The sequence below is a fragment of the Malaclemys terrapin genome, chromosome 4 (genome assembly GCF_027887155.1).
Source record: "Malaclemys terrapin pileata isolate rMalTer1 chromosome 4, rMalTer1.hap1, whole genome shotgun sequence".
NCBI lineage: Eukaryota > Metazoa > Chordata > Testudines > Emydidae > Malaclemys > Malaclemys terrapin.
In genome coordinates this window covers 2,877,822-2,902,852 of record NC_071508.1, presented here as the reverse complement: position 1 = coordinate 2,902,852, position 25,031 = coordinate 2,877,822, and the positions used below count along the sequence as shown (strand labels likewise).

At 52.1% G+C, this 25,031-nt stretch overlaps 1 protein-coding gene across 1 annotated transcript; it reads left to right on the top strand.

Moving 5' to 3' along the window:
• Positions 1-222: 222 nt before the first annotated feature.
• Positions 223-13,727, top strand: LOC128836793 (interferon-induced very large GTPase 1-like). The gene is made up of 6 exons (XM_054027388.1): positions 223-249; positions 777-1,066; positions 1,819-2,265; positions 2,794-2,859; positions 7,354-7,521; positions 8,836-13,727. Exons 2-6 carry the CDS (start codon positions 796-798, stop codon positions 13,554-13,556), a joined length of 5,673 nt encoding a protein of 1,890 aa, XP_053883363.1. The 5' UTR covers positions 223-249; positions 777-795; the 3' UTR covers positions 13,557-13,727.
• Positions 13,728-25,031: the final 11,304 nt, after the last annotated feature.

Genomic DNA, 25,031 nt, shown 5'->3' with positions numbered 1-25,031 from the left:
TAAACTCCACCACAGAGGGGACCCCCGCCCTGCTGGAGGGGGGAGGGCTCAGCTCAGGGGGCTGGCAGTGGCCGGAGGAGCCGGACAAATCAGCGGCCCCGGCCTGCGCCCAGTTCCGGTTTCACTTTCGTTTCCTTGACGCGGTCTAAACAAAGAAAGCTCGCCGGGCGGGTGCGCCGCTCAGCTGCTGGAGAGAAGGAGCCGCCACTTCCCCTGGGCTGCGAGCTCCCGCCAGCAGTGCCCGCTGGGGTGCGGGCTCTGGGGCTGGAGCGGGGCCAAGGAACCCGGGGGGAGGAGGAGCGTCTTGGAAAAGTCCCAAACCAGCCCACTCCTGCATGGGACCCTCCTCACCCTGCTCCCCCCCCCCCCGTTACCCTATGGACAGAGGCACCCCAGTGCGGCGCTAGGGGGCGCTGTGCTGCAGGGAGTGGGGGCGGGGCTTAGTAGGGGGCGCTCTCCCCTGGCAGTCAGGGCTGGCCCCAGTGCGGCGCTAGGGGGCGCTGTGCTGCAGGGAGTGGGGGCAGGGGGTCAGTAGGGGGCACTCTCCCCGGCAATCAGAGCTGGCCCCAATACCCCAGTGCGGCGCTAGGGGGCGCTGTGCTGCAGGGAGCAGGGCAGGGGCTCAGTAGGGGGCGCTCTCCCCTGGCAGTCAGGGCTGGCCCCAATACCCCCGTGTGGTGCTAGGGGGCGCTGTGCTGCAGTGGATGAGTTGTGTGTGGTTTTTCGGGAATTACAAACACAATCTGAAGTTGTTTCTCTCCAAATGCCTTGCCCAGCCCCAGGGAGCCGGGCCCAATGGCCTTTGAGACGATCCGCCGGGGACGGGAGCGACTCATCGCCCTCCTTCTAACCACCCCCGACCCCGTCCTGGACGAAGTGGCCTCGCTGGGGATAGTCACCGAGGAGGAGTACGAGGCCTTGGAGAAGCTCTCGGAGCCCAGGGAGAGGATCCGAAGGCTGCTGATAAAGATCCAGAGGAAGGGGGAGCGCGGCTGTGAGCAGTTCCTGGAGTGTCTGCAGAGCCTCTTCCCAGACTTCCCGCCGGATCTACAGCCCCCGGGACGCCGTGAGTTGGGGCTTTCTGAGCCAGTTCAGTTCTTGGCAGGATTCCATAGAAGAGACATAAAATGGAGCCAGGAGATATTGCGACGTGGCTGCGTATTGGTGACGGGTTGGACTATGGTTAGAGCAGGGGGGCCTGGGAGTCAGGACTCCTGGGTTCTATCCCTGGCTCTGGGAGGGGAGTGGGGGCTGGTGGGTGAGAGCAGGGGGGCCTGGGAGTCAGGACTCCTGGGTTCTATCCCTGGCTCTGGGAGGGGAGTGGGGTTTGGTGGGTTAGAGCAGGGGGGCTGGGAGTCAGGACTCCTGGGTTCTATCCCTGGCTCTGGGAGGGGAGTGGGTTTGGTGGGTTAGAGCAGGGGGGCTGGGAGTCAGGACTCCTGGGTTCTATCCCTGGCACTCAGTGGGGCTTTCCAAACAGACCGACTTCAGCATGTCTGTAACATTCCTTGAAACCTGAGGATTTAGCCCCAAACCTGACCCCCTGCTCCCCCAAAAAACTTGTCGTCACCACCACCTCTCCCAGGTAACACCCTTTTGCCATAGACCACAGGAGTTCTCGCTCTGTTTTTAACCTTTTCCCGCACTGCTGAGCTAACTAAAATACAAGGCAGCAGCCGGCAGCCTCAGGAGAACAGCCGAGGGCTGAACGGGCCGTGGAGACGCTCTCTCCCCTTCTCTCTCGCCCAAGGAAGTGCCCGGAATGGTGAAGAAGTCTGTAAGGTGCTGAGGGGGGGTCTATTTGTTTTCCCTTTGTAGGGTACGTAACTCAGACAAATGATGCAGAGAATCCAGAAGGTGGCACGTCCTCCGAGAAGAATGGACAAGAAAATCTAGAAGCTGCTGTACCCTCGGGGAAGAATGAGCTGGAGAATCCAGAACGCGCTGTACTGCATGGGGTGAATGATCTAGGGTATCCAGACGGTCGCCCATCCTCAGGGGACTTTGACCCAATGAACCCAGAAGATGCCATGTGCTCAGAGAAGAATGATCCAGAGAAGCCGGAAGCCCCTGAGAAGCCGGAAGCCGTGCCATCCTTACAGAAGGGACCGGTGACACCAAATTCTGCCACATCCCCAATGAAGAACGGACCAGAAAACCCAGAAACTGCTTTACCCTCAAAGAATGATCCAGAGAGTCCAGGAGGTGCCAGATCCTCAGAGACAGATGCAGCTGCTGAGTCCTCGGAAAGAGCAGATTTTGAAGGTACAGGACGGGTCTCTCGACTTGCACTGTAGGGCAATGCTCAAGACGTATTTATGGCTGTTCTGCGCTGGGCACAGGATTCCAGGCGGGTTCTCCTCAGGTCCGGATGGAGAGGGTCAGAGGGAAAGCTGTGCTAGATTTCAGAGGTAGGAAGGGTCTAGTTCCTGTGTTTGGACCCCTTGCAAGAGCAGAAAGTGCTTGTGCATGTAATGAAAAAATTGCTTGTGGACATCCGGGGGAGGAGAGGAGGTTAACTCAACCACGAACCCCACCTCACACAGCTTAGTACCTTGAGCTCAATTTCAGTAGCTCCAGCTACAAGCTCGGTTCTTCCTCTATCATTTCAGCTGGAGCTAAGGTAGGACTCTAGGTAGTCTGGAGTTCTCGAAGGGGTTCATGAGATGGAGAAAGAATCTAAGGCCACCCCTTGAAACCCCCCTAGACTAGACAAAGTCTGTGGCCCAGATCTGTAGGCTCCTAACTTCCACTGATGTGAGCATAAGTGAATTACACTTGTATTGCTTTTAGAATCTGGAAATATCCCCAGCTGTGGAGAAGAAGGAAAGACTGCTGCAATAAAAGGGAATTTTGAAGGTAAGGTCTCTGCCAATATGACCTGGGGGGAAATTTCGTCCTGACCACAAATACGGTGATCAGTTAGACCTTGAGCATGTGGGTGAATTATCTGTAAGAACTCAGAGCCCTCCCAATCTAGTGTCCCATCTCCGGCCGTAGGGGATATTTGCTACATTTGGGCTACATGCCATTGTAGGCTGTCCCATCATACCATCCCCTCCATAAACTTATCCAGCTCAGTCTTGAAGCCAGTTAGGTTTTTTGCCCCCACTGCTCCCCTTGGCAGACTGTTCCAGAATTTCACTCCTCTGATGGTTAGAAACCTGCAGCTAATTTCAAGCCTCAACTTGTTGATGGCCAGTTTATAGCCATTTGTTCTTGTCTACATTGGTGCTTATCTTAAATAACTCCTCCCTCTCCCTGGTGTTTATCCCTCTGATGTATTTATAGAGAACAGTCATATCTCCTCTCAGCCTTCTTTTGGTTAGGCTAAACAGGCCAAGCTCTTTGAGTCTCCTTTCATAAGTCAGGTTTTCCATTCCTGTGATCACCTTAGTAGCCCTTCTCTGCACCTGTTCCAGTTTGAATTCATCTTCCTTAAATATGGGAGACCAGAATTGCAACAGTGTTCCAGATGAGGTCTCACCATTGCCTTGTATAATGACAGTAACACTTCTCTGTCTCTACTGGAAGTACCTTGCCTGATGCATCCTAGGATTGTATTAGCCTCTTTCACGGCCGCCTCACATTGGTGGCTCATAGTCATCCTGTGATTGACCAACACAACCAGGTCTTTCTCCTCCTCCTTCACTTCCAACTGATACGTCCCCAGTTTATAGCAAAATTCTTATTAGTCCCTAGGTGCATAACCTTGCATGTTGCACTATTAAATTTCATCCCATTTCTATCCAGTTTTCAAGGTCATCCAGATCTTCTTATATGATGTCCCAGTCCTCTTCCTTATGGGCAATACCTCCCAACTTTTGTGTGAGCTGCAGATTTGATTAGCACACTCCCACCTTTTGTGTCAAGGTCATTAATAAAAATCTTAAATAAGATTGGCCCCGAGACCGATCCCTGAGGAACTCCACTAGTAACCTCCCTCCAGCCTGACAGTTCATCTTTCCCTATGACCCGTTGTAGTTGCCCCTTTAACCAGTTCCTTATCCATCTCTCAATTTTCATATTAATCCCCAACTTCTTCAATTTAACTGATAATTTCCCATACAGAAATGTAACAAACATCAGACTGAAATCCAGGTAGATTAGCTCTACTGCATTTCCTTTGTCTAAAGAAAAAAAATCAATCATCGCAAAGAAAGCGATCAGGTTGGTCTGGCACCATCTGCTTTTTGTGAAACCATGTTGTATTTCATCCCAATTCCCGTTTGTCTCTATGTCCTTTACTACTTCCTCTTTCAAAATTTGTTCCAAGACCGTGCATACAGTTGAGGACGAACTAAGAAGCCTGTAGTTTCCTGGATCACTTTTTTTCCCTTTCTTAACAATAGGTACTACATTAGCAATCCTCCAATCATAGGGTATGACCCCCACGTTTAGAGATTCATTAAAAATCCTTGCAATTTCAGGTGCCAATGCCTTTAATATTCTTGGATGGAGATTATCCGCCCCCTCTCTTTCTCCCCTCCCCGCCCCCAATTTAGTCCCATTAAACTGTTTAAGTTTGACTTCCATCTCAGATGCAGTAATTTCAATTTCCATTTCCTCACTCCAATTAGCCACCTTGTCAATACCCCTAAACACCTCGTTACCCTTATTAAAAATAGAGGCAAAGTATTCTTGTAGTTGTGGGGTTTATTTTACATTATCTTTGATCTCCATCCCATCCTTAGTTCTTATCAGTCCTACTTCTTTCCTTGTTTTCTTTTATTTACATGGCTAGAACCTTTTCATTATTGGCTTTAATTCCCTTTCAGAGGTCCAACTCTACTCGTGACAGTTCTCGCTTTATCCCTACGCTTTCTGACCTCCAGGAGGCAGCTTTCCTTGCTGATCCATCCCATCTTCCATTCCTTGTTGGCTTTCTGTTTTCTTTTCATTACCTGTTTGACACACTTGTTCTGCAGCTTGGTCTGCAACCCTTCTCTATGAATTTTTTCCCCTTGCTTTGGATGCAGGCTCCAGATCATTTTGTAAGTTTGACTTAAAGTCATTCCAAACCTCCTCCGCGTTCAGATCCTAAAGTTCTTTGGTCCAGTCCACTCCCCTAAAAAATTCCCTTATTTTTTTAAAGTGAGCGCTTTTGAAATCAAGGACCCTAGTTGCAAATCTATTTTTGTTTATCCTTCTATTTAGGTTGAAACTGAATTAGCTCATGATCATTTAAACCAAGGTTGTCCCCTACGACCAGCTCTTCTATGAGGTCCTCACTACTCACCAAAACCTAAAATGGCATCCCCTTTTGTCGGTTCGGTGACTATTTGGTGAAAAAATCTATCAGCTGTCACATCCAGGAAAATGTAGGCCCTGCTGTTATTAATAGCTCTTGTCCTCCATTCTCTATCTGGGAAATTAAAGTCTCAAATACTACTGGGAATTGTGTGATTATTGATTTTATTAAAAACATTACAGAGGTCTCTATCCCTATCCAGATCGGATCCTGGGGGCCTGGGGGTGCCTTTGCCCAGATTCCTCACCCGATTGGGTACCGTCATTCAACTGCCGGTGTCACTGACCTGCCTAGCAGCGTCATTGGTATCGGCACTGTCTTTCCTCTTCATATCCATTCTCCTACCCACTGCTGTTCCTTTCTCTATTGCTGTATTCCTCTTTCTTGATTTGTCCTCCTAATCAGTATTAGAATCCAGCCTGGAGATTACGTGAGCATCTCCCCTGAGTTCCTAGTGTAAATCTTTTAATCAGTTGTGGCAAACTCCATCCCAGAAGTCTAGTTCCCTCCCTACTCAGTCGAGTCCATCCCATGAGAACAGCCCTCTGTCCGTGAATGCCTCCCAGTGGGCAAACCTCCCAAAGCCCTACTGATAGCCCCACTGCCTGAGCCGTCTGTTGATCATCATAATTGTGTCTTGCCTTCCCTCTCCTCCTCTAGGGACAGGTAGAATCCCACTGAAAATTACCTGAGCCTCCATTTCTTTACACGTCTTCCCCAGCCTGGCGCCGTCTCCCTTGATGTGTTCCAACGAGAATCCAGCCACAGTATCATTTCTTCCCACTTGAAGGACAGTCAGTGGATTCTTTCCTGCTCACATTAGGATACACTTCGGCCTCAGGTCCGCATCTTGTAGCTTAACTCCCGGCAGACAGCACACCCCTCTGCTCTCAGGATCAGCTCAGGTGACAGGCCTGTCTGTTCTTAGAAGGGAGTCACCCACCACGTAGACCTGCCTCTTCCTGTTGTTTATGTGATTCTCCAGCCTTCCCCATCTGTTCTTTCTGGCTGCAAGTCCTCTTATCTCTTGTTCTCTCTTGCAATATTCTGTGCGTCATCCTCTGTCCTCCTGGGCTCCAAACTCTGGCTATCTCCATTGACTCTTCCCTTCTTCATGTAGGACGAGCAAGTTCTTTTCTTCTTGCTTGTTCTCCCACCATCTGTTGCTGCCCGCTGTGCCCCTTCGTCATCTTCCAACTTGGGGAAACCTGGTCCCGAGCTCTCATTCGCCTTCACTAGCTGGTCTTTTCCTCTGCCTGGTTCTCATAGTCACATGTTTCCATTGGCCACTTTCCTCATCTAGCAGGCTCCCCTCACAGTTCTCCAGTCCAACTTCCATCTGCTGGTCTTGACTTTTCCCTTCAGCCTTCCCTCCATCATCTGCTCAAATCCCCTTCGAAACTCAACCAAAGTTTCCACCTGCATCTCAGAACCTTGGGTCTTCTCTTCCATCAGCTCCCTCAGGCAGCACTTCATACACATGAAACTCTTTTTGGGCACCCGCTCCCGGATAATGTGCATCCCACAGCTTCCTCATCCGGTCATCTCGACTGACTCTTCCATTCCTTGGGTCACTCCACCGCTGCCTCTATATATATGTCATAACCTTCTCACCTAAGCTCCTGTCAAGGAAAAACAAAACACAAACCCACCCAAACAAGCAACAAAATGAAACCAGAACACGACACTGAGGACACAGGGGCACTGGGAAGGTCTAGGGCAGTGGCTCTCAATCAGGAGGACGCATACCCCTAGGGGTACACAGAGGTCTTCCAGGGGATTCTCAACTGCTCTAGCTCAGTGTTTCTTAACCTGGAGGGTCCTGGGACGGGTTTAGGGAGATCACAAGTGCAGGGCCGGCATTAGGGGGTGTCAAGCAAGGCAATTGCCTGGGGCCCCGCGCCATAGGAACCCCACAAAGCAAAGTTGCATGCTGCAGCCCTGCTGCCTGGAGGTGTGCTGCAACACTTTTGTATTTCTAAGTGAGGTGAAACCTGTGGTATGCAAGACAAATCAGGCTCTTGAAAGGGGTCCAGTAGCCTGCAAAAGTTGAGAAACCCTGGTCTAGGACCACTGAGCAGGCATCTCTTCTGGATCCTTAGATGGAGCGACTCCAGACTCGGATGTCTCCATGTCGGAGAGCAGAGCCGAGACACCAGGAGCTGCCAGGTCGGTGAAGAGGTGCAGAGCTGAGACACCAGGACATTCTGCGTCAGTGGACAGGAGTGGAGATGAGGCTACAGAGACATCTCCCAACAAAGTTCATGGAGGTAGAGTCCAGAGAACATCCCCCCCACCCAGTCCTTCTCCCAACCCAAGTCCCCCTGCCCTGAGTTGGCCAATGAAGAAGTCAGTAAGGGCCCTCCACACTCCTGTGGTTCTTCCATCCAACGTCTCAATCTCTGTACACTAACCGCGCCCGAGCTCCTGACTGTCCCCTGCGTATTGTCCATCTGTGAAGCATGTGAAAGATGCCAAGATTGTTTTACAAAAATACTACATGTAGATCTGTGTGGAGAATGGAAAGTCCCTTTTGTGGCAGTTTCTGAGATTTTGAAATTTGGGGTTTTTCCTCCCGCAAATTCCCAAATCCTCCATAAAAGAAAATTCTGGGGGAAAATGAATTGTTTCTGAGCCGATGGAAACGCAGACGGCCCGCAGTGTCAGGAACCCAGCCGTCTCCGGGCACGGTTGCCTAGCAACTCAGTGAGCTCGGCTGGGCCCAATAAACCCGCACTGAGGCCATGTCTACACTTACTGGTAAATCGGCACTGCAACGATCGATGCAGAAATGTCAATTTAGCAGGTCTAATGAAGACCCGCTAAATCGATTGCAGAGCGCTCTCCGGTCAGTACTGCAGCTCCCCGAGAAGAGTAAGGGAAGACGGTGGGAAAGCGTCTCCCATCAGCGCAGGGTGGTAGGATGCAGACACCACGGTAAGTTGACCTAAGCTACGTCGACTTCAGTTACATTAGTCACATAACTGGAGTAGCGTAACTTAGGTCGACTTACCACCTTAGTGTAGACAAGGCTGAGTGACTGTGCTCCCTGACAGGACAGAAGGGCCCACAAGTCCCTATTTAAGCCCAGTAGCAACAGCAGCAGCAGATGGGGAAACCGAGGCACGGAGCAGTTGCTCAATCATTCACAGCTGTGCCAGACCTACTCCCTGACCAGCCTTTTCTCCATCCATTCTAGCCCTACGCCCTGCCTGCCTCTGAACCCCTGGCTCTAATCCCTGGCTGGCCTCCCAACCATGCCTCTGGTCTCTGGATCTGCTGTGACTGATAGGCCAAACTCCTGCCCCGAGGACTAGGTCACACCATCTATGCCTCAGTGTGGGACACCCAGCCTGAGGAGCGAGGGAGTCTAGATAAAGTAAAGCCTCCCTAAGCGATAGCAGAGACAGACTGGTGTGAAGGTTTAGCTGGGTTAGTCCCCTCAGTTGAGATGAAACGAGCTGGGGAGGTGAAGGCTTCAGGCCTAAATCTTGATAACAGAGAAATCAAGAGGAGGCCAAGGTGCAGCTGGCCCTGAGCTGTGACGCCGTCCCGGATGGTGATGCCTTTGTTTCCATTTGCAGGGAGAAGAGGAGCCCTGAAAACTGTCTTGTCGAAGCTGAGGCTCAAGAAGTTCAGAAATGGGAAACTGAGGCTGGGGGATCTCCTGGAAATCAGCCTGGAGAGCCTGAAGGACTGGACTCCTCACGTCTTGGGAGACTTGCCTCGGCACTTCCTGAGGAAGCTCATGGCTCTGAATGGGACAGCCAGAAGCACACGCCTTGGGCAGGGGACATCTGATGAGGACACAAGTGAGGATGAGGAGGGTGGGGTGAGTGGGGATGTGTTCTCTCTAAGGGAAGATGACTCTAGGGCTTCTCTGCACCCCCTCGATGTTCTCTGTGCCGTTCTGCTTTGCTCAGACAGTTTCCTGCAGCAGGAGATCCTGTCCAAAATGTCCATGTGCCAGTTTGCCCTCCCTCTGCTGCTACCTGCCCTCGACACCTCCAAGTGCACCCTAATGCTGTGGGCCATGAGGGACATTGTGAGGAAGTGGAGGCCCCACTCCCTGGCAGACAGCAGAGGGTTCAGAGAGGAGAGCCTGGTGCTCACGTCACTGCCAACCATTTCCTTTGTGCGGATGGGGAGCTGCAGCTTCTCCAAGTCCAAACTCCTCAATGAAGTTCTCAGCCCCTCCCAGCAGCATCACGATTTCTTTATCCATCGGGACATGGAGTCTGGGAACGTCCCTCGGGAAATCGCAGATGGGCTGGTCGAGATTTCCTGGTATTTCCCTGGTGGGAGGGAGAATTCAGATCTTTTCCCAGAGCCCATCGCAGTTACAAATCTGCGCGGAGACATTGAGTCTCACTGGCTGCAGTTCAGCTTTTTAACAGAGATCTCCTCAGCAATGTTCATATTAACGGAGAGTATCAATGAGAGAGAATACGCACTGTTATCATCTCTGCAGGGATCAGCCACTAAATACTACTTCATCCTTAACAGTCAGGCTGGGAAAGCCAAGGAAACACTGGGACTCCTCAATAAATTAGCCCCACTGCTGGATATGAAAAAATCACAACTTCTGGTGAAAGAGCAGAGCAACAACAGCGCGGAGCTGGTGAAAAAGCTACGATCCACCCTACGGGGCATCATGAGCTCCTCTCCCAAGAGCGCGAGGGTCTGTGACATGGCTGTGACGGCGCGGGAGCTAGGGATCCAGGTGGATGAAGATGATGGAGAATGTTGGACCGCCTTGGAGCACATTGAAGAAATCACAGCGGAAATAAAGGATGTGGCAAAGTACAAGAGGGACATGCTGAGGCTCCAAGGGGATCTGTGGAAGAACTTGGCTAAAGTGGAGAAAGAGTTGTGCCGGATGAAAGGCCAACAGGACGTCTCTCCGGAAGACTATAGATCCCAGCTGAGAGAAAGGTGGTTGGAGCTACGCAGGCAGCAGAATCAGTGTGACCTCACCAGCGGGATGGTTAAATTTATTAGCGGGATAGGACAACTGCGTCCAGCCGAGAAACATCACTTCCTGAAATGGATGAAGTTCCACCTGGATCACATCGCCAGGGGGAACCTCTCTAGGCTCCGGGCTGAGTACAAAGAGAAATGTCGCACTCTAGGGGATGATGCACAACAGCTGGTGGAATTGGACGAACTAATCTCTGCCAGCTCCTTAGGGGTGGAGCATTTCATGCGCGAGTTGGGGCAATTTTACGAGGCCGAATGCTCAATGGTGAAAGAAGGGAACATGGGGAACATCCAAAGGCAATTTGTCCATCTCCCAGGCATAGCAGCTGACCTGATGCTGGAAGGGTTTCCCATGGAGCTGATCGATGGGGATGCCTCCAACATCCCACTGCAGTGGGTGACAGATGTTTTGACCGAGCTCCATGCCAAGCTGGGGGGAAGGTCCAGAATGTTGGTTCTAACGGTGCTGGGAGTGCAGAGCACTGGGAAATCCACCCTCCTCAACACCATGTTCGGCCTGCAGTTTGCAGTGAGCAGTGGCCGATGTACGCGAGGAGCCTTCATGTCCCTCATTAAAGTGGCAGAGAACTTTCAGCAGGAGCTGGGCTGTGATTTCATCCTGGTGATAGACACAGAGGGCCTGAAAGCCCCAGAACTGGCCAGACTGGAGGATAGTTATGAACATGACAATGAGCTGGCCACACTGGTGATAGGACTAAGTGACATAACCATCGTTAACATGGCCATGGAGAACGCCACCGAAATGAAGGATGTTCTGCAAATCGTGGTCCATGCCTTTCTCAGAATGGAGGAAATTGGGCACAAACCCAACTGCCAGTTTGTGCATCAGAACGTCAGTGATGTGTCTGCGCATGAACAAAACATGAGGGACAGGAAACACCTCCTGGAGCAGCTGAATGAAATGACCAAAGCTGCAGCGAGGATGGAAAAACAAAGCAGGGAGATGAAATTTTCTGACATCATGGACTATGATCCGGAGAAGCACAGTTGGTACATCCCTGGGCTGTGGCATGGAGTCCCTCCCATGGCACCAGTGAATATGGGATATAGCGAGAGCATGTGTGAACTAAAGAAATACCTGTTTGAATTCATGAAGAATCAATCACCTCGCAGAGCCCCCAAGGACATTCCCCAGTTCATCGAATGGGTGACAAGCCTCTGGAATGCCGTGAAACACGAGAACTTCATCTTCAGTTTCAGAAACAGCCTGGTGGCTGAGGCCTATACCCAGCTGTCTGTGAAGTACGCGGAGTGGGAGTGGGAATTCCGCAAGGAGATGCATCTCTGGATGTCCAAAACAGAAACCACCATCCAGAACCAATCCCCAGACGATCTGGGTCCAGGCACCTTTGAGAAACTAAGGCTGGAAGTTCACCAGATGCTGCACAGTGGGGAGCAGAAGATGCTGCAGAGACTTCAGAGCTACTTTGAGAGTGGAGCCGGGAGTCTGCACCTGGTAGAGAAATACAGAGAAGACTTTCACCGAAGCGTGACATTTCTCCGGCACGAACTGGAGAGCTATCTGCTCTGCAAGTCCGAAGAGGCCATTCGTATCCAGAAAGGTCGGAGCAAGATAGACCATTTGCAGGCAGGGTACACAAAAACCATCGAAGGGAAGGTGGATGGGCTCTTGCGGGACTGCAGGGAGAGGGAGAAGGGGCTGAAGCCCAAGGAACTGGAAAGGGAGTTTGCCAAGATGTGGAAGGAAACCTTAGCAGAGCTGCCGCTGGAGCACTTACCCCTACGCCAAATCCACGAAGACGTCTACTACCAGCTGTGCAAGGACCTGGAGAACAGAGGGAGTTTGGTCAAGCAGATGCTCCATAAAGCCCAGAACTTGCTCACCTATCAAAGCAAACCCTTCCGCATGAAGAAGGAGTATCTGGACTTGGGTTGGTACAAAGCGGCTATGGAGTTTATAACGCAGCAGTGTAAGCATGAATTGGAAGAGTTCACGAAGTCCCTGGTGGAGGAGTGTAGGAGGTGCATTGGGCAGAAGGTCCACTCCCAGGGGGATTATGACCAGACCTACTGCAGGGAATTGCTGTGGATGATCAACGAGAGGCTCCAGGAGAAGATTGCTGGGAAGATGTGCACCAGTGCTTCCTTCGAAGTCGATTTAAAACTTCACATCCTGGGGGAGGCAGCCAGCACTTTCCAGAAGATGCACGAAGACTTTCTCAAGAAGAACGACCCTCAGCGTCGCCTGGAGGAGCTGAGACCTCAGTATTTCTCCACCTTCAGAGACCTTTACTATGAGAAGGATGCCTGCCAGAAGAGAGCTTTTGATTTCTGTGACCGGTGCCTGAGACCCGCCCTGTGGGAATATATGAAGAAAAGACTCGGGATTGAGATAGTGGACAACTTTCTCAGCAGTGGAGAGTCCATCGAGTATGGCAGCCGGAGCTTCTTCCAGTTCACCGTGCAGAAGAAGCTGCTGGAGGAGATGGACTTCAATAACTATGTGAAATACGTCAGTAACTATGAAGTGTTTGTCAAATCCTGGATCCAGACACGCCTGTTTGATCACTACAGAGAGACGGGGGGCTTGAAAGAGCTAGAGAGAGTGGTTCTAGCCACAATAATGAAGAAAATCCGGGACACTCTGGAGAGTTGTGAGTGCCAAGACACCCCCACCGTCTCTGAGTTCTTGGACCATTTTTGCCAAGCGATGTGCAAGGAGCTGGTCATCTCCAAGGACAGTTTGGAGGTGATCCTCTTTAAGAACACAGCCAATGTCGGGCAGTTCTCAGTCGACATCCAGACCTTCCTTTCCCAGGTGGAAGATGGCATCCTCTCAGAGTGGGAAGAGCTGAGCGGGGAAATGGTCTTCACACAGCTCCAGTTCAAGCCCCAGGATGAGATCTTCAAGCGCGTGTTTGGCTGTGGGAAGCAGTGTCCGTTCTGTAACGTCCCCTGTGAAGCAGGAGGCAGCGACCACAAGGAGCATTTTGCATCAGTGCATCGGCCTCAAGGGCTGGGGAGATACAGAGATGAGACAAGCAAGAAACTTATATATTCTTTATGCTCCTCTGACGTGGTTTCTTCAGTGGTATTTAGAAATCTGCACACAGCCTTCCAATGGCATCCCTACAAAGATTATCGCCAATTTTACCCCACCTGGCGCATTCAACCGGACCCCAGCATCAGCGCCTCCGATTATTGGAAGTTCATATTCAGAAAGTTCAATCACCAGTTTGCCAAAGAGTACAATGCAGAGCCTGCCGATCTCCCGATAGAATGGAAGAAAATAACCAAGGAGCAGGCTCTGCAGAGCATCCGAGAGGCCTTTAACATGGAATAGAGGCAGGCTGTCTGCATTATGATACAGTCTTTAACTTCACAACAGGCCACCCTCAGCCTTAATCCTGCCATTTTGTAACTTCCCAGGGCTTGATTTTGCCACCTGAAGGCTCCTTTAATGTAGTTCTTTGTATGTAATTGCCTAGGTTTAAAAAAAATAAATGGAAAAACAAAGCAATTCCATTGTGTGGCATCATAATGACACCTCCATAGCTCCCCAGCAGGGCTTGAACATTTTGATCCCTCGCACACACCTCCAGCGCTTAAGCTAACCAAGTAACTGATAGCACTAGTAAGTTGTCATCCTCCCTGGGGACCGGCCAGCAGAGGGGAGTGAGGGACACATTTTGCCAGTGGATTTCATAGAGATTTGCTGAAGTAGAGGAATGGTGAGACTCAGGACTGCTGGTTTCTGTCCTTGGTTCTGAGGGGAGTTTGCTCTGGCGGTCCTGTCACAGACCGATCTGTCCATTCCCCCCCATCTTGACCCCTTTTGACCCGTCCCTTCCAACATGTCCCCGCACCAGTCCCTGTCTCCCTACTACCAGCTCCTCCTTTGCTACATCTCCAAGTCCCCAACTGAAAATAGGGCTTTATAATGGGAAGTGTCAGGCAACCTTAACTACTGGGGGTGCTAGCAGCCCTGCCTATACAGTAGAACCCTGTTTATCCGACCCTCCATTATCCGGCTCTCCATGTGAACCGGAGAACCAGTGCACACAGGTCCAGAAGGGGGCGATCTCTTCTGTGGCCGCTAGATGGCACTGCAGCATTGCACTTTCCCATTCTCCGGTTTCTCTGTATTTTTGATTCTTCAACCTGGCCCCAGTTTCATTTACATCAGATAAAAGTACTATATTCTATCCTTGGCTTCTTTGCCCCGAGAGGTAGAAATACAGCAGGGTCATTTCCCTGATGGTACAGGGGTCATTTATTATATATCCCAGGTGCCTTGTGGGACAAATCTAAAGAATCCCACACCCACGTTGCCCCCTGCTGGGCCATGAGCCACTTTCCGCTGAAATCCAGATACTCCAGCTTGCGCATAGGGACAGGAAAGTCGGCAAGTGGCCCTGAGCTGTTGGGTTGGTGGATCCAGGTGCGGCGTCCCGTGTGCTCCTCCTTATGGCTGATGGCTCTCTGTTGAGTTGCATTGGGTGGGTCATTGGCTGGTGGTCGAACAACCAAGCTGGAATGGTAGCAGGTATCAATAGAGGTTTCCCCGGTGTATCCAGCTCTGGGTACAGAGAGCATCTGTCTCTGGTAGGAGGTAACATTGTTGGCTGAATGCAGTGAGGGTCTAAACTCACCTTGAGGTCTGGCTGGCTGGATGTTAGGAGGTAACGCAATATCCTTTGAACGCCTCATCCGATCAATTCCTACATTTCCAATAATGTTCCAGGCATTGATGGGCAGAACCCTATTGATTTTGGGAAAAATTAGAAAACCCAGAAGGGAGAAATGGGAGACACACAGAGTCCCTGGCTTCTGGTCAGCAGAGCCATCAACTTCAGCCAGCTCTGGAATTGTCTGTAGATCAAAGAACCAGTTGATGGCAGAAATTAACCCCTTCCAGCCTACCACCACCCTCCTCCCCCATCTCAGCACTGCTCAGTCCCCCAAATATTCTAGGGCCGTGCCAGCTCTGCTAGGGTTAAGTTGGAGAACAGCTTTCTGTTTGAAGGGCCCCTCTTCAAAGTGCTCTAAAATCCTCACCTTTAATCGGATTGCTTTGAAATTTGCTGCCCCTCATGGGGGAATGGGGTGGGATTAATGATCCAAATGTGAGTTCAGTTGACCAAGGCGATCTTGAGATTCAACCCTCTCCAAAAACAGTGTTTTGTCATGTTGAGAGAGTGCACCATTGATATTTGGTTTTGGGTAGTTATTTTCCTGAAACCAGGACTCTGCTCCTGCCCCAAATACTCTGAAAATGTTGACACCTGAATGACTGATCTTCCAGAGAGAAAGAAATAGAATGGTGGGGAGGAATGGGGGGCACACAGAGCCCCTGGTACTGGGGGTGCAAACAGAGGTCCTGGCATGGGTGGAGAGGAGACATGGGGGGAACACAGAGCCCCTGGCATGGGGGAGCGGTTTGTGGTTCCTGTGAGCCCCTCAACTAGAGCAGTGGTTCTCAACCAAGGGGCCGGGGACCCCTGGGGGCCATGAGCGTGTTTCAGGGGGGCCAGGGCTGAAAGACTTGCTGGGGCCCAGGGCAGAAAGACAAAGCCCCACCACATGGGGCTGAAATCCTGAGCCCCGTCACCTGGGGCTGAAGCAGAAGCCTGAGAAACTTCACTTCTTGTTGCGCCCTGTGGCGTGGGGCTCTGGGCAACTGTCCTGCTTGCGACCCCCTAACGCCGGCCCTGGCTTTTATATGCAGAAAACCAGATGCTGTGGCACAGGTGGGTCGTGGAGTTTTTATAGCATGTTGTGGGAGGGGGGGTTCAGAAAGAAAAAGGTTGAGAACCCCTGCACTAGAGGATGGGAGAGGGACACCCAGGGGGGATGGAAGGATGCAAGGGGCCCCCGGGGGGGTGCGCTGGGCTTGGCCGACATGCCCTGGAGCAGGTGTCCCCTAGTCAAGATCCCAGCCCCAGCTGAGCTCTCCCCCCACTGTTGTCACAGGGGCACAACCCCGATGGAGAAGCAGACCCTGCCTTGGCAGATCCAGAGGGTAGCTGGGCCCTGGCAATTGGATCTCAGCCCCCCAACACGCCCTGCCTCGCACCTTGGGGTGCAGGGACTCTGTAAAGGGGGGTGCATCAGGCAGCCTGGGGGCAACTCAGAGGGGTCCCCCTGGGGTGAAGAGACCCCCCCACACAGATGGTCAGGGCTCCCCCTGTCTTCAGCACTGGGGTGGGCTCTGCCTAAGGAGGATTGACTGAGGGGAGGGGTGATCAGGGCTCCAGTTATGCCTGGTGCTGCACAGGTGCATCAGGAAACCAGACCCTGCCCCAACCAGCTCACAGGCTCAACAGACAGACTGCTATCATCTCCATTTTATACATGGGGAAACTGAGGCCCAGAGAGATGCAATGCCCTCTCTGATCACACAAGGCATCTGTGGCAGAGCCAGAGAGAGCGCCCAGCAGTCCTGGCTCCCAGCCCCCCCCTGCTCTAACCACTAGACCCCACTCTCCTCCCAGAGCCAGGGAGAGAACCCAGGAGTTCTGGTTTCTAAGCCCCCGGCTCTAATGCATTAGCCCAACTCCCTTCCCAGAGCCAAGGACAGAACCCCAGAGTCCTGGCACCGAACCAGCCCCTTCTGCGCTAACCCATTAGCCCCCACTCTCCTCCCAGAGCTGGAGATAGAACCCAGGAGTCCTGACTCCCAGCCTCAAACCCCTACCCCCCACCGCCCCTTCCAGCCATTCACATCCTCAGCACCTGGGCAATTAGCCCTGATGGGAGCAAAGGATCTCCTCTGGCCTCGTTCTACTGCACCCCCAACTGGTCATCGCTTTGACATGCAGGGCCTGGGACATTGACCAACTATTCACACTGTAGGCTGGCTGCAAAGCATTGTGGGTAGGGTAGCCCCCTGTCAATTGGCTGGAAATGCTGGAAGTCTTGGATGTGGAGGACAAGGGGGGGAAAGAGATTCTAACGACAAGGAGACAGCGCCCCCTAGAGGGGAAAGGGCCCTGTCCCATTCTCTGCCCCTCCTGAGCCAGCCGGCCCCCTGCCCTGGGACCAGATTGGAGCCAACACCCACTGGAGGAGAAAGGCCTCATGTCCCCTTCCCCAGACAGTTCACACACATCCCCAAACAATTTTGGATAGTAATTTCTAGCTAAAACACTCCATGATGCAATTCATTGGCCAGCTTCTAGTGACTTGAATCCGGGTCATTCCAGATTTACACCAGGGTCACTGAGATCAAGATCCAGCCCTATATTTTCCCACAACCCTCCCTTCACCCCTGTAAGCCATCTCCCACATCGTTCTGTTTAAAAAACAAACCAGCCACTGCTTTATCTTTGACATTTATTTTCTTCAATCTGAAAGTCCAGCACAGTCTGACCTAAAGAATAACAAATCTGAAACAAAACCCTCGTTTTTCTTTTCAAAGATAAAAAAAGACAATTGTTCCAACTTCAATAAAATATTACAAAATAGACGCAAAAAAAAACAACTTACAAGTATCAGCCAGCCACGGGGGAAATGGACCATCATTGTGATTGTCCAATTATCATAAGTCAAAAACAAAAAGTCTCTCTCCGCTCTGCTAAGCGAGATGCTATAAAAGAAAATTCAATACAGGGCCAAGCAGATCTCAGTTGGTTACTACCAAATCCACGGGGGGCTGTAGGAAACACGTGTAACACAGAGGGAGGTTTATTCGGTCGATGTAAAAGCACTGTGATGGTCCCATCTCCATTTCTTTGCAGTGTCACTGGAGTCCGGTTGGACCCAGGATCAGTCTTCGCTGCCCTGGTTTTTAAAGTTGCACTGGCAACATGGTTTTGTGATCTTAACCCTTTCGTTCTCTCACTCCGAGTGCTGTGTTTATCAGCTGCTGTTTCTACAGCACCACTGACTCGATTCTTACGCTTTTTGCTTATGGGGGTGCAGTTGGCTGGTGAAGACTTCGTGACAAAGTCCAATCCCTGCAACACAGCTGCCGTAGTCTGCGCTTTCTTTACCTTGGGATTGTTCAAAAAGGCAGACAAATATTTGTCTCCAGGGTCATCCAGGCATCTTTTGCTTTAAACTGTCAGTGGACTACCTCTGCCGTGCTTTGCCCAAAAGAACCCAACCAAAAAATGAACAAACCTTTCACACTGGTATCCAAAGTACCCGCCATTAAAACTTCAGGAAAACAAAAGTCCGAGAGGGGTGGGAAGCAACCGATTAACCCTGCAAAGTCATTCTAAAGTACAGGCTAACCGCAGCAAGGTTTGCAAACTGAGGCTAGGTCTACACTACCCGCCTGAATCGGTGGGTAGAAATCGACCTCTCGTGGATCGATTTATCGCGTCCCGACGGGACACGACAATCGATCCCCTAATCGACGCTCTTACTCCACCAGCGGAGGTGGGAGTAAGCGCCGTCGACAGGAAGCCGCGGAGGTCGATTTTGCCGCGGTCCTCACAGCGGGGTAAGTCGGCTGCGATATGTCGAATTCAGCTACGCTATTCACGTAGCTGAATTTGCGTATCTTAAATCGACTCCCCCCTGTAGTGTAGATGTAGCCTGAGAGGAAGAAGAAGAAGAAGATATAGTTCGCTCTGAATGAAGAATGGATTAAAATCCCTGGATTAAAACAGTTGGGAAGATTTACCCCTAGTTTTTATCCAGGTCTGGGAAGAAAGTGAGGGTTGTTACCGGCTCTTGCAAATCCCGAATTTGTTCCCCCAGGGTCTGTTGCTTTGGTCTGTATGCCAGTGGATGACAGGATTGCCGTTTTCTGCCGCAGTTAACTGTTTCTGGGCAACTCCCTGTGTTAACACATTAATTCTAGATCTTAACCCGCTCACTCTCCGTTTTTCACTTTGAAATGTTTTTTTCTCCACTCCCTTGCGAGCAAGTCCCGGCGCCTGTCTCTTAAGGCGGTCTGTTAACTCTGCTATGGACTCCAAGCCCTGTAGTGCCAAATTATCTTTACCCACCCCCAGCTGCAATTGACAATCCTGCAGTTTCATTTCCTGGAGTAACAACAAACTTGAGAAATTACCGGCAGCTGTCCATAGGCTGCCTTTTTCTCTGGTTTTGGCTTCACACCTTTACAATACACTTCCAACCCCTTGCAAGCGGACTCAAGTGCCTCCTTCCCTGGAAGGCATCTTGCCCCCTGGGCCCGGACCCATAGGAGGGTGGGCTCCTCAGCTAGCCCCCACCCCTCCTAATACATTTTTTTGTTGTCTGGGGTGGTCACTCTGCCACTAATCTTGGTCAGGCAGAAGGGCGGGGGTATTGTGTTATTCTTCACTGTGTGAGACTTGAGCAATTCGGTCCAAACGACCTCATGGGACCCAACTTTACCCCTCCGTGGACTCAGGGCTCTACCCCTCCATGGGCTTTGGTCTCTACCCCTCCATGGGCCCAGGGCAAACCCCCATTCCTGGTGGACTCAGGGATCTATGGGTCTGTGAAGTCTTTTCCCAGTGGAAGAGCCTTCACACCATGAATATCCTTAAACATGTTCAAGTATTTATTAACAATTAGCAACAAATCAACAGAACACTCACACAAAGCATCGTATGCTCACCACTCCCAATAAAACAGGCAGCTGTCTCCCGATGGCCGGTCAGGGTCCTGTGGTCTAGGGTTCCGGCTTCTACACTGTCTGGTCGGGCAGGGGTTAAAAAGTTCTAGCACCTTTGGTCTTGAGCCGTATCCCAGAGTTAAGTTCCAATGAGTTTGTTTTCTGACCCTTATTGTGAGGAGGTGGGAATGTTCTTGTTTTCTCTGAATACTGTGTGGGTGCCTCAGTTTCCCCTATGCATTTCTCAAGTATCTAGGTGGTGGGATAAGGGTGTGTGATTGTTGCAGAGCCCTAGAGGGCAAGGGTGATGGTGTCTGCACAGAGAATGGCCGACACCCTGTCTCCTGGCAACTGATGACCTGGGCCCCTCCTCTGCAAAGGTGCCAACTGAAGATGTTGGAGAACAAAGAGATCAGGTGACCTCCTGGCCCGGGAAAGAGACAAAGGCCAGAGGAGGGGCTGAAGGGGGTTTTCAGTTTGGAGCTGGCTGGGGAGATGGAGGGAGGCCCAGAACCTGGGTCTGGGCTCCCCACCCCCCAAGATGGACCTGACTGAGGAGTCCTGTTGTCTGTACCTACAAGCTCTGTTTTAGACTGTATTCCTGTCATCTAATAAACCTTCTGTTTTACTGGCTGGCTGAGAGTCCCGGGGAATCGCAGGAAGTGGGGGGTGCAGGGCCTTGACTCCCCCACACTCCGTGACACTCATTATATAGTTGAAATGAGGCTCTCTCTTGTCTTTGCCTTAACCAATTATTTTATTAAAACATAACTCGGCAAGAAACTCTAACCAATTATTTTTACTCTACAGGGGTTCACATGCCTCTCATTAGCTTTTCAAAGTTATTGAAAAGTTCTCAAGGTCCACTTGTCTTTGTGCTTTGTTAGTGGGGTACGCTGGCAACAGCGGCGCCGAAACCTCCTACTTTTTATGATCAGGAAGAAGCTGCAGACGCGCAAGGTTAGCTTGACAGTTCTCCCGACTTGGTGAATATGGATCTATCCCCGTTAGTAATGCTGCAGCTGATGTTTTTCTATCTGTCCGCCTACATCAAAGCCGAATGCTCCCAACGCTATCGTTTTTGTTTCCAATTTATGGGGGCTGAGAAGACAAGATGGCTGTGGGTTGGGCTAAATCCATACGCAGAAAGGCTGTGGTTCGTGTCAAGTCCAGGCCTCTCGTTACAGGCGCACTGGGGTTCCTCACCCTCCCCAGCTGGTAGGAGGTCACGCCACTTGGGATCAGGCTGGGGCACAAGTGTGAGGAAATGAAAGGTATGGAGCACGCACGTCAATAGGTGTGTCCTAGACGCGGTTTGGAAACAAACCGGTTGCAGGTTGCAAAAGCCAGATCGCATTACTGGGGGTTCTTGCTGGGCTGGCGCCCAATAACTAGGCCCAGAGGCCCAGGGGTGAGCGGGGAGCACCCTCCCACAGGACCCACTGGAAAACTCAAGACGCGATAAGGCTGCCCTCACTTCCTGGAGTGAAGTGCCCTCACTTCTGCCCCCTCGGCAGCTACCACAGACCCGGTCGCCAAAACCAGCCTCTCGATCTGGAGGAGGTCCTGGTAGAAGACCGGCAGCTCAGAGCGGTCTTGTGAAAGCCCCCTTGGATGGAGATAAAAGAGCAGCCGATTGTATCAGAGCCCTCGGAGGTGGCGGAGGAAGGCATGTGCCAGCGTGCTTCACGCCGGACTGCCTGCAGGGCCTGGAGGAAGAAGACATGGACCTGACTGCAAAGACAGAGCAGGCCCTGTCCGCCCTCCTCCAGGGGAGTCGTCCTCACCACAGCTGAGCAGAATTTTGCAGCGGGGAAAGAGACAGACACCCAATCCCAGCCACTGGGGGGCAGGAGAGACCCAAACAAACCCATGCGCACATCTGGCCATGCAGAGAGTCCATCTAACACGCCATGCCAGGAAGAGGGGCAAGCTTCAGGGGAAGAGGCTAGCGAGACCCATGGATAGCAAGAGGGTGGGGGGAGAAAAGGGGGCAGAGATGCTCTAGCCCAGCCACAAGCACGGGTTGTGACTCGGGGGTGAGGATCTCCATCCTGTGCCACAGAGGTCAGCCTAGCCGCTCACAGCGGTTCCACCAGGTGTTGGAATCGACTGATCGAGCATGAGGGCTGGGGGAGCATCCCCCAAAGCCATGGGAGCCCAACGCTGGACCTTTCAGAGCTCGGTGGGAAGCAAAGGGGAGGGCGGTGACGTCAGGGCTGATTGGAAGAGTTATCTGAGATGGGGAGGATGGACTGTGCACTCCCCTCCTGGGTTCTGTCCCCAGCCCTCGGAGGGCAGTGGGGTCTGGTGGTTAGGGCAGGGTGGGTGAGGAGCCAGGACTCCTGGGTTCTGTCCCCAGCCCTCGGAGGGCAGTGGGGTCTGGTGGTTAGGCCAGGGTGGGTGAGGAGCCAGGACTCCTGGGTTCTGTCCCCAGCCCTCGGAGGGCAGTGGGGTCTGGTGGTTAGGGCAGGGTGGGTGAGGAGCCAGGACTCCTGGGTTCTGTCCCCAGCCCTCGGAGGGGAGTGAGGTCTGGTGGTTAGAGCAGATTTGAATGCAGAGAGCTCCATTCAGGCTTTCATTATATATCATAAATGAACCGTACCAATTGGCAGAGTCCGTGTGTCTGTGTGTGTGTGTGTGTGTGTGTGCGCGCGCACGTGCAGCTTAGGGCATGGAAAGCCACCAAACCAGCCAATCACTTGCCACTTGAGGCATAGGTGTTCCAGGGCTGGAGCACCCACGGGGAAAAATTGGTGGGTGCTTAGCACCCACCGGCAGCTCCCCACCCCCCCGCCCCAGCTCACCTCCACCTCCGCTCTGCCTCCACATCCTCCGCTGAGCGTGCCACGTGCCCGCTTTTTCCCCCTAGCGCCCAGCGCTTGCACCGCAAAACAGCTGTTTCACGTGGCAAGCGCTGGGAGGAGGGGCCGAGGCGGGGATTTGGGGAAGGGTTTGGAATGGGGGCGTGGCAGGAGCAGGGCCAGGGTGGGGGGGCGCGAGCACCCACTGGCGCCGGGGAATGGCACCTGTGGCTTGAGGTGCTGTAATGAGCCAGATCAGCGTGAGAGAGGGCCAGCGGGTGAAGGGCGGACAACACATTTCCAATTCACACTTCGGTTTCCCTACAAAGCGCTCCCACATGTGAGGTCGGGAGGGGACGGGACATCGCAATGCCGGGCAGCGGAGAAGCAGGCAGAAGGGCTAAGGCAGGATTTCTGACTCACAGCTCAGTGATTGCACGTGGAGCATGGGGGGCAAATTCCTCAGTTGCTGCTGGCAAGAAAGACACAGTTTGTTGGGGTCACTGAGATCAGAACCCAGCCCTGACGCCACTGGCGTCCGTGGGGTCATTGCAGATTTTCTCCAGGGTCACTGAGATCAGCGCACACACAATGGGGGCGCTGAGCTCTGTAGGAGCCAGTCACCCATCCTCATAACTCACAGCTAAACAGACAAGACAGACCCAGGTTAGGGAGGGGAAACTGAGGCACGGTACAATTCAATGACTTGCTAATGGTCACATAGGGTGTTGGGAGTTGAACCTAGGAGTCCTGGGATCCCTCCCTGGGCCATAAGCACAAGAGCACTCCCCTGCTCTCCAACACCCAGCCTGGCTGATGTGTCTCTGAGGCCGGTGTGGCATAATTTGATTCTGCAGCACCTCAGCCTTTGTTTCACAAATTAATTCTCTAGCCCTCACTGGAAGGTGGCGGGGGTGGGGGGGACTGCAAAGAAAACCATCCAACCAGTATGACGGGTGCCTGAGTTTGCAGAGAGCCTGACAAAATAGCTCTGAGCCGCATTTGTCTCCATTGGATTGTTCACACTTGAAACTAAGGATGTCACCAGGCGCATCAGTGTAAATTGAATTGCTGATCATTTTGGTTGATGAGGCAGGAGAAAGGCATGCGGGTGACCCCAACGCGGGGTGGGGTAATTGGGAGTTGCCTTGGAGAGACTGAACAAGGATTCATGTCTATAATTTAACTCCTGTTATTTCTGAAGCCTAACGACAACCCTTCAAAATATCAGTTTTCACTCTGTCATTGCTGATGGTCTCAGCAGAGGGTGGGAGTAGAGCTCATGTGTGGTGGAGGCAACTGGGAGCTGACACAGGGAAGTGAGGAGTGTTCCTGTGTATAATGTCACCCCAGGTTGACTCTGGAGTCTAATGATGACATGGAACAATAGCAATTATCACTCTTCCCCAGCAGATCATGTTAGTGGGGGTGGGAGTGGAAGCACCAGGAAGGGAAAGGGGAACTGCTGCAGGGAAGAAGGGGGCATTCAACCCCACAATTTAACTCTGCAGCCCAATGAGAATGCTTGAAATCATTAGAAACCCATGGTTGTGAGTTCAATCCTTGAGGGGACCATTTAGGGATCTGGGGCAAAAAAAAAAAAAAGTTGGGGATTGGTCCTGCTTTGAGCAGGGGGTTGGACTGGATAACCTCCTGAGGTTCCTTCCAACCCTATGATTAGTGTTATTCATTTTTTTTATCCGGGCAGCATGGAGACCCCAGCCAGGATCAGCGTCCTCTCCTGTCGAGCGCTGCACAGACCCCGACCGAGATCAGGTGCCCATCATGCCTGGCACTGAACAGACCCCAGAGACGAGGGCGCTAGATGGGCGTTCTCAAACTGGGGTCCGCGGACCGAAGGGGGTCCTTAGAGACTGCACAGGAAGTCTGCAAAATAGCTGCAACTAGCCTGTGCCCGCCCACTGAAAATGAAGTTTCAGGGACAGGCCCCTTGCCCGTTTTGGCCAACCGTTGCTGTGGCAGGCCCAGTTAGGGTTACAGAAGTCCGGAATGTGTCGCTACCTCTCCCAACAACACAGATGTGTGAAGCATCATTCTCTGCCGTGACAGCTATGAAGAGAAAGTTCAGGTCCCGCCTGGAAGTGGAGAATGATTGACAAGTTTGCTTGTCACCCATCACACCAAGGGTAGAGACGCTCTGCGGTAAGAAGTGGGCTGGCACCGCCATATCCCTGACAGCTGGAAGTGCTGTTGTATTCTGTTTCTTAAAGCGTTACTAAGGGTCAGTGTTTCTGTGAAGTACACATCTACTTTTGTCAATCAGTTTCTTGGCTGGGGGGGCCCTGATTGACACTGCACTGGAAAAGGGGCCCACCACCAACAACAAAAGTTTGAGAACCGCTGGCCTAGCCCACCTGCTCTTCCCCCCACCTGTGTAGCCCAGGGCAGAGAATTCCCACGGGTCCCCCTGCCCTGAGCTGGAGAACTGAGTCTGGCT